The 9,880-nt window shown below is 32.5% G+C and overlaps 1 protein-coding gene across 1 annotated transcript; it reads left to right on the forward strand.

Moving 5' to 3' along the window:
* The first annotated feature begins 935 nt into the window (after nt 1-935).
* Nucleotides 936-8,612, forward strand: LOC147401830 (Galactosyltransferase family protein). The gene is made up of 8 exons (XM_086443245.1): nt 936-1,289; nt 2,938-3,002; nt 3,122-3,315; nt 4,651-4,908; nt 5,786-5,873; nt 5,994-6,119; nt 7,971-8,080; nt 8,416-8,612. Exons 1-8 carry the CDS (start codon nt 987-989, stop codon nt 8,562-8,564), a joined length of 1,293 nt encoding a protein of 430 aa, XP_086299371.1. The 5' UTR covers nt 936-986; the 3' UTR covers nt 8,565-8,612.
* The last annotated feature ends 1,268 nt before the right edge of the window (nt 8,613-9,880 follow it).

Raw genomic sequence — 9,880 nt, forward strand, 5'->3', positions numbered from 1 at the left:
AGCATTAAATCATTTTAAAATTCTTTTTTAAAGTTCACATCACTTTCGCCAATATTTCCTGGATCTCTCGTGAGAAAAATCAATTTCAAATGTATTTATATTAGAAAAGTTATATTGCCACACCAACTTTTTATAATACGCCAATTAAATAATATTAGGATGATTTAAACATGCAACTCCACATTTTATCAAATATTTGAGTTATCTCCTATGTTTCCAAGCTGATAGCATGTCCCTTGACCATGATCTTCCTTGATAAATTATTGTAAAATGACTTAAATGTCCTCACCTTCAGTTTGGAATTAAAAACCCTCATTTTTTCTTTAAAAAAAAAAAAATAATCAGTCATCTTCAAACTCTTCAATCTCTACAGTAATTAAATAATAGTCTTGATTTTTTTTTCCCCTTTTGGTTGGGATTTTTGGCCAAACCCACTCTTACCATTCAAAAAAAAAAAACATTTTTTAAAAAGATCGAGGAAAGAAATGTTTTGAATGTTGGAATAATTGAAACAAATAGCATTTTTAAAAAGGGGTTAAAGATTATTGGACATTGGAAGAATAATGAAGGGTGTTTTTTTTTTATGGACAAAGATGATGGTCTTTAGGTCATTTTTATTAATCTATCAGAGAAGATTATGATCAATAACTTATCAACAGTTTGAAAACACGGGTAAAATAAATATTACTAAAATGTAAAGGAGCATATTTAAATACCACTTAATGATAGTAAATTAATTTTGCACTTTTTCTTCTTTTTATTCTAAGTATAATTATAAAGAAAAAGTTAAAAAGGTAACATGATGAAGAAAAAATAGTTTTTTTCAACCCCCCACATTCTCATTTAAGCTTCTTGATTGAGGTGTTATAAATAAAATTTGGTGTGGCAATATAAACTACCCCCACTTCCCTTATAAAAGATCACTCAGACCATGCAATCTAATTTGTCTTCCTTTGTTCAATTTTTCTTTCTCACGTAAAACCCTCATGAAGACCTTAAACGAGAAGCCACCCCAGCTAGAAAAGAAGACGGTTGTCGGATTCCGTCAACCGATATCAACCCTGTGGCCGTGGCATCTCGACAACGAACCAAAGAAAATGCGAGGAAAGAATTTGCCCGGAAAGGCCGTGTTCATGCTGTGTATCACTTGCTTTCTGGCCGGATATCTCTTTACTAGCCGGACATGGAACGGACATACGCCGGAGAATGGAGATTCTAGGGTTCAGATCAACTTGAATCATGTTCAGAAGAAGCTTGGAGATGTAACACAAGATTGTGATCACAAGCGTGTAAGTTACATATCATTTACTCACACATTGCAACGTTTTTTTTTTAACAAGGGTAAATTACCAAAACGGTCATCTATGAGGCAAAAATTACTAGCCTACTCATGTTTTTTCGAATGATTCCGACTGGCCTTACTAAGTTAGTAAGGATTCCACCGTTATTAAGGGTCCTTGGGCTCATCTTATGGAGTCCAAAATCATGATCCAATCCTTCAGGGTTGTAGAAGACAAAATTCTATCAACTTTGAAAAAAAATTCACCGTTGAAAGTTTGGTTGCCGTCCATTTTTTAAATCTTGGATCAAGTTGAAAAGAACCTTTTTTTTTTAAATCTGAGCTTTAAACGACCCTTAGTAAGGCTTAAAATCTTACTTAAGAAAAGTGTTTTTTTTTTTTTTCGAATACCATTTTTGGTATTTTTATAATTTTACCAAAATGGGTATTCACTGTAATTATGAACCTAAAATAAAACACCATAACTTTTTCTTTAATAAAATTAAAAAGCCAGAATTATAAGGTTTGAGGTTGTTTGAGATCAAGAATAGGGATATATAAAGGTAAATTCAGCCAAATGGGTACCCTAGGAGAAAAAAATCAGTTTATTTGAATGAAGTTGGAGAAAAAAATTAGTTATAAATATAAAATCAGTTTAATGCCAGTGGAGTATACCTTTTTGGTAAAAATAAGTACATATCAAATCGGTACACACCCATTTTTGAAAATATTTCAAAACATGGATGAACTCACGTCATATGTAACAAACAAAAACTGACATAGTTCAGATCCTGTACTCCAAGGACCTGAATTAGCTACCATGCTCCATGAATTCCTTACTCGATCACGACTCGCGAATTGATTCTAGCCCACGATGAGAAAATCTAGAATTGAATGACAAAAAATCACCAATCAAAGCTGATTTTTTGTGTATGGGCCGGGCCCACCTAATCGTTGGTTAATTAAGCATTGATTTGTAAGTCGTTTTAAACATAAAGGGTACATGGAGTTAGGACTTGGAGTATATTGGATCCAACCTTTAAACAACCGTTATATATGAAGAAATATACTGTTTTCAAAGTGAGGTACAAACGTATTAAAGCTTTTTATTTTGAGACAAACACGTGTAATCCAAACAGATTAATAGTATTAATTATATTTTAATTTTAACTTTTTTTAAATAGATATTTCAATTTGCGTTTATATTTTTTCTATTTCTGTTCTATATCAAAAATTGGTTGGGTTTGAATGACCAAAATCTTTGAAATAAAATCTCTTTACTTTGACACAAACATGTGTAATCCAAACAGACCGATAGTTTTAATTATATTTCAATTTTAACTTTTTAAATAGATATTTCAATTTGCTTTAATATTTTTTTATAAGGTGAATTATTATTTCGTGAGTTGAAAATGAGTCATATTAATTATCAAAATGTGAACAATCATGTTTTTGTTAAAAAAATTCAGAGCGAAATGACTATTTCGCAGGTTTAAAGTGAAATTGTAACTTCAAACTTGCAACATAGTCATTTTAAAAACCTCCATATTCGTTATCGTTCACATTTTAGAAATCAATATAAATAGTGAGTCAGAATCGTAAATTCATCAAAAATTGATCACTTTTTCGTAAATATCTCTTTTTTCTATTTATATCAGAAATTGGTTGAAGGAAATTCGAGAGACATTTTGGGAGAAGTAGCAAAGACTCATCAAGTCATTCAGTAAGCTTGAAATTTTGTTTTTTCTTTTTTTTTTGTTTATTCATAATTTTAGTATTTTATTTGGCTCTTTTTATATCTAAACATTTTATTATTTAAAAAATAATAATGGTATTTGGTAGGTCACTTGATAAAACAATTTCGACGTTGGAGATGGAGTTAGCAGTAGCTCGAACAAGTAAAACCAGTGGCCCACCTTCGATCGAAGGAACTTCGAATCATAGTCTAAAGAAGGCTTTTGTCGTGATCGGAATCAACACTGCATTCAGTAGCAAACGACGTAGAGATTCCATTAGGGAGACATGGATGCCCAAAGGTATTTTACTTATCTTATAGAATTTTAAAAAATAATAATAAGAATTATGAAGGATATATTTTTAATTTGTTTACCATCTTAACAAGACTAAATAATTTGTTTTCCTCGAGATACATGTGAAAAGCATCAACGATTATGTGCACGCATCCATTTCAGCTCAGTGTCGAACACAATATCTTGCACAGTTACTCAAGATGAACGAATCTTTTTCATATTAAGATATAGAGTTCAAGGTTCAGGGTTCAACGTCTAGAATTTATTTGTCATTTACACGACCTTATCTCAAACATTGTTTTGGGTATAAGTCGACATCTCTTTTTGACTAATTTGATCAATGCTATTTTCGACGCTTTGCTCTCTTCCGTATTTTCTATTTTTTTTTATATTTTTTTTTTCAATTTTACGGAATTTGAGATTTACTTGTTTATTTTACCTTATTAGATTGATGGAACTAAAAACATTTTCTTGTCAGTTTAAAGTTAATTAGTTGTTGTTTGTTTTAATCAGGAATTATTAAATTTAATAAATATCTTGAATTCTCTTTATATTTACTTTAAAATAAATAAATAAATATGACACATAATTCGACATGGATTTTAATCCGACCCAACCAATATCTTGGTCTACTTTCTTTAAAATACATTTTATGAAGTAAGTCTAAGAGCATCTTTAAAATATTAAATTTAAATAATTAATTTATTATCATTGTCAACCCTTTTATGGGCCCTTGCCATGATCTTCAGGAAAGGTCGATTGATTAATAGAATTTATATATTAACTTGAAATTTAAATTCCCAAATTGCCCCTGCTTACCAAATAAAATGACCATATTAGCCTTAGATATCTGCTGTGGCACTGCTAAGGTTTCAAATATCGGTTAGAGGTGACCGAGTTGTCTCAGATGAGCCAACTCGTCTCATGTGGGATAAATAATTTAACTCAGTTTACACAATTTAAGTATTTCTACAACAAATGTTTAAATTTAAAAAAAAAAAAATTTAATTAAAATTTACAAAATCCCAGTTGATTCAGAAGAGATTTTAAAAATATCGTCCGAGTAACCTCCTTTATCTCGTGATATGTGTGAAACCTGAGACATTATGTAAATCCATCTCGTTGATGAACGATATCAAGATGACTTGGGCAATTCATCTTGGTATCGAGGATATAAGTAAGACTTAAAACTCAACACTCAACTTTCGTATTTCATGAGTCAACTCGCCCATGGGTTGACTTACACAAGTTTTATGAACGAGTCAACTCGAAATGCACTGAGTTGAGTCGAGTAATTTAAATAACCCAAATCACCCTTGTGTAAAAATAAAATGCATGCAGGAGACAACCTGAAGAGATTGGAGAAAGAGAAAGGGATTGTGATCAGATTTGTGATCGGGCACAGTGCGACACCAGGAGGTCAACTTGATCGATCGATTGATGCGGAAGACGCAGAGAACAAGGACTTCCTTCGACTACAGCACGTAGAGGGCTACCACGAGCTATCTTCCAAGACCCGAATCTACTTCTCCACCGTTGTCTCCATGTGGGACGCCGATTTCTACATGAAGGTCGACGATGACATCCATGTCAATTTGGGTGAGTTTATTTCTCCTTCACAATTCTAGTCCACTCAACTAGATTAAAATTTGGGTTGACTCAGTTGTAAATTCAATTTTATCTTATTCATTGAGTCAACACAGAATCCTAACGAGTTATTAGATTTTAAATATAAGTTGTTGTTAGCATTTGTGCTAATAAGACAAACGAAGAAAATTGCCAAGCTGAAAGAGTTTCAAGCTGACTTGGTAGTAAACTCGTTTGATCTGATTAATCGAGTCAACTTGTAATTGTACTGAGTCAAAGTTAACTCAACTCGGAGTCAAACCGAGTCAAATTAAAAACAATAATTTATAAATTTTGAGTTAAATTCAAAATTCAGGATGTATTCTAGACCTGTGTTACCTGGTTCGTCAGTTCGAATTCGGGTTCAAAGTTTGTGGTTCGCCAATCTAAAATGAACTCAGATCGTACGGGTAGGTAGAGAAAATTAGTTTTTTGGTTCTACTTGAATTCCTAGTTCGATTCACTAACTTGGTTTGCTTGATCATTTATATAATTCAAGTATACAAGTTCTAATTATAATTATAATTATAATATTAAAAAAAATTAAATTAAATAGAAATAAAATAATAAAATAATCTAAATTTTAAATATGAACAATGAAAAAGAAAGTATTTTGATAGCCGAACCAAAATCAGTGGATTCTTCTAATTTCAAGCTTTGGTTCGCTTAACCAAATATTTTGGTTCACTTAACCAGACCAAAATTCAGTGGGGTTTCGAACCCAGTACAAATCGTATCGTGAATTGATTCAGACTAGTAAAAACAAATTGGGTAACATAGATCTAGACCTTTAATGGCCACAATATCAAATTATTGTTTTTTGAGCCATTGGAATTGAATTTTTTGACAGGTATGCTTGCCAATACCCTCGCAAAATATCGAACAAAGCCAAGAGTATACATTGGTTGCATGAAGTCCGGAACCGTTCTCTCTCAAAAGTAAGTCTATGTAGACATACATTACTCGACATTCTCGTCTATGTATGTATGTATGTATGTATGTATGTATGTTTAATTTGACAAATAAACTTATTGAAAAAAAAAAATTGGAAAATGCAGGGGCCTGAAATATCACGAGCCAGAATATTTGAAATTTGGAGAAGAAGGGAATAAGTACTTCAAGCATGCTACGGGTCAAATATATGCCATCTCCAAAGATCTTGCTGTCTACATCTCTATCAACTCGTCAGTACATTTTACTTCCCCCATGTGCCATGTTTTCTTCAATAATACATTTCGTTTCATTTATCATTATGTTCAATCTTAATTAGGTTTATTATTCTAAATAAGAGTTTTAATGTTGGAAAACACTGGAATGACACAAACGGAAACACAACGGTGACAAAAATGATGTGGTGGCGAACATATAACCGTAGATGCTTTTTACTCGTATCTCGCGGAAAAGCATTTATAGTAATATAAACGACACCACGTGTTTTTGTCACCCTTGTGCCTCCCTCTGTGTCATCCCAGCATGACTCTTTAATGTTTTATGTATATGAATAATTATATCTACCCATCAAGAATGTGGCATAGTGGTAAGAGTTTTAAGTCTCTCAAGAGATGTATATTCAAACCTTAGCCGCCCAACTTCTTGACTTAAAAAGTGGGTTATCTACATCCACCCAGTGGATTTAGTCCTAACGAATATGGTCTATGGGCCTATGGGCTAACCCTTGATTCAACCAGTTGCACATAAGACTTTTCGAGAGAACGATGCATTTAACCGTGGGATTAATCTCACCTGAAGGGTGGGGATACCGACAATAAATCAAAAAAAATTACAAATATAGGATTTAATTCCATGAATCATGTTGTATATACAATCATTTTTCAATCCATGTAAACCATTCAAAGCTTCCAACCAAGGAGTCTCTTCAAAACAACAACAAAAAACTCTTCTTCTCTCTTCACAATTACTTGTTAAAAAAAATTAAAATATAATAACTTATAATTATAAATTTATTTTATTCTAAGATTTTTAAATTTTAGTTGTTATAAAAATATCGTAATTATAATATGATAATTATTAAAACACTTAGGGTATGTTTGATTGCACATGGAAAATAAGGTGGAAAATCAATTTCCATGGAAAATGATATTTTTCAAGTGTTTGATTGCACATGGAAATGGAATTCATTTTCCACCCCATTCAAAAAGTCCACTAAATCATGGATTTCACTTTCCCACCCATATGGGTAGGAAAATGAAATCCACCCATATTTTCCATCATCAATTCTTCCCTACCACCACCACTATCACCACTACCACTACCATCACCATTACACTAATCTCGTCATCGCCGTCGTCGCCATCGGCTCCGTCTCCGACCACCTTCTATCTTTCTTCTTCTCATTCTTTTCCATCTCTCACCTCATCCGCCACCACTACCACTACGTTCTCCCCCCATCTTCCTCATTTACCTCCGTCGCCACCGTCGCCCTCGTGGCCGTCACTGCCGTCGCCCTCATGGCCGTCACCGCCGTCGTCGTCGCCGTCATGGCCGCCACCATCTCCATCGTGGCCGCCACCCTCGTCGCCACATCCTCCCCCCTCCCTCTTCCTCGTCATCTTCTTCTTCCTCTCCCCCTCCTATCATCTTCTTCCTCCTTCTCCTCTTTTTTCTTTTTTCTTTTTTCTTATATTTTTCCATGATTTTATCCATGTGAAATCAAATAATGGAATTTGATTTTCCAACCCTACCTATTTTCCACAACTAATTTTTCATGGATTTCAAAATCCATGGAAAGTGACTTTCCATGCAATCAAACATACCCTTAGTTTTCTTTTAGTTTTTATTTTTATTTAAAATATTATTATACGTAAATAAATAAATAAAAATCTAGGCAATATCATTATTATGACGAGTAAGAATACAAATATATAGAACAGAAAATTTGATCATATATTATAAAATTTGGGTGGAGTGAACGAATCTTGTTTTTTTATTTAATTTTATATATTTAAAGTCATATCTTCCATTAGTTCTTTTTCTGATAGTCATCTTAGAATGGAATATTTTCTACTGTATGACAGGCCTATATTGCATAGATACGCTAATGAAGATGTTTCTCTGGGTGCATGGCTTATTGGCTTGGAAGTTGAACAGGTGGACGATCGATCTCTCTGTTGTGGGACCCCTCCAGGTATCTTTTCTTTTCAATTACAAAATCCAAATTAATTACAACTATCATCAGTTTGAGTCATATCGAGTCAAGATCCTGTACTCCAGGACTTCAGTAACGTTTCCCTACTTCAACATCCTACTTTCTTGACATTTGGCATATATATTCTTTCATAAATAGATCTACTTATAGTGCTATCATGGGTCGGACCCATATTGACCAAATCCACTTTCATATGCAAAATATAAATAAATTGCGATATGAAGTTATTGGATTGATTAGATTTTGGATCTGACCCGATCCATTTACAACCCTACCTATTTAAAATAATTTAATTAATGGTGTGGGGTGGGCAGATTGCGAGTGGAAGGCACAGGCAGGGAATGTGTGCGTGGCATCGTTTGATTGGTCGTGCAGTGGTATATGCAAATCAGTGGAGAGGATGAAAGCCGTACATGAATCTTGTGGAGAAGGAGATGGAGCTGTTTGGAATGTTGAACTTTAAAGTGAAGAGCCTAAAATCTGAGACTAAAAAAACGAATTAGTTTTTTTTTTTTTTTGTTTCCAATGCTTTTAACAATTAATTAATAATAATTAAGTTCTATGTGTTAATTTAGTGGTAGTTGTTAAAAATAAAACTTTATTGTTTCTTTAACATAAAAGTACGGTGTCCTCCCACTGAAATTTGGCTTTAGATATGCAGTTACTATTGCCACGTCAACTTTTACTTATGTCGCACCAACAGTGTGAAATTCTTTGGTGATTTACATTAGAGGTGCAACTTGATCCGGTTCAAACCGAGAACTAAATCAAATCGATAGTTTTGGGTAGTTTGATTCAGTTTGGAACAATTTGCAGTTCAATTCCGGGTTATGAAAATGGAGAATTGATCAATTTAATTTAATTCTCGGATCAAGTTTGTATAAAACCAAATCAAATAAAAAATTGAATCCTATACAATAAATATATATAATAATTATTAATAATTATGAATTATTGTATGAAATTAATGATCTTTTATGGATAGATTTGTGATTTATTGTATGAAATTTTATATTTGTTTTTTCATTTAAAAATATTACTTATAATTTATAGAATATTGGTAATCCGTAGAATTGAATCAAAATGAATTTAGTTTGATTTGATTCCAATGAAATTTGGTTCAGTTCTGATTCTTATTTAGTGGAATTGACTTATGTCGGTTTAGTTCCAATTTGACCTCAAACTGAACCAAGTTGCACCCCTAATTTACATAAGAATTGGTATGCCAATAATAGTTCTCACGTTAAATCTTAATTCAATTATAGAGAGAGGAGTTAGGAATCATCAACTGAGATTGTATATATGTATAAGTCCAGTAAACATACAAAAATGAGATACACTTTTAGTGATTGAATCCTTATATTAAACGTGTCACTCTCACTTCATATCTCAGTTCCTTCTTTCAGTGGCGGCAAAGAGTTGGATCTTCTCGGGACGGATCAATGGACATATGTAAAAATAATGGTTGTTCAAAATATGAGTTAGAAATTTTGGATTGAGCTGAATTTTTGTAAGGATATTCTCTATGATGAAAGATCATCCTCACAAAAAATCAATTCAATTTGAAAACTTTTAAGTCCATCAAAAGTGGTTTACAAATTATTGATAAAAAATCGACAGTCCACAATCTAAATCACTTTTGATGGGGTTATAAATTTCATATTAGATTGATTTTTTTTTAGGATGATTTTCTCATCATAGAGATCATCATCACAAAAAATCAACTCAATCTAAAACCTCTAACCCATATTTTGAATTTATTACATTGTTTTTACATGT

This window comes from Akebia trifoliata, chromosome 5 (genome assembly GCF_017979445.1).
Source record: "Akebia trifoliata isolate Shusen 1 chromosome 5, ASM1797944v1, whole genome shotgun sequence".
NCBI lineage: Eukaryota > Viridiplantae > Streptophyta > Magnoliopsida > Ranunculales > Lardizabalaceae > Akebia > Akebia trifoliata.

Bases quoted from the DNA above. Each gene is read 5' to 3' on its own strand.
- LOC147401830 (XM_086443245.1), top strand. From the start codon at position 987: ATGAAGACCTTAAACGAGAAGCCACCCCAGCTAGAAAAGAAGACGGTT. The intron at 3,003-3,121 runs GTAAGCTTGAAA...GGTATTTGGTAG, and splicing joins AAGACTCATCAAGTCATTCA to GTCACTTGATAAAACAATTT. The intron at 5,874-5,993 runs GTAAGTCTATGT...TGGAAAATGCAG, and splicing joins GGAACCGTTCTCTCTCAAAA to GGGCCTGAAATATCACGAGC.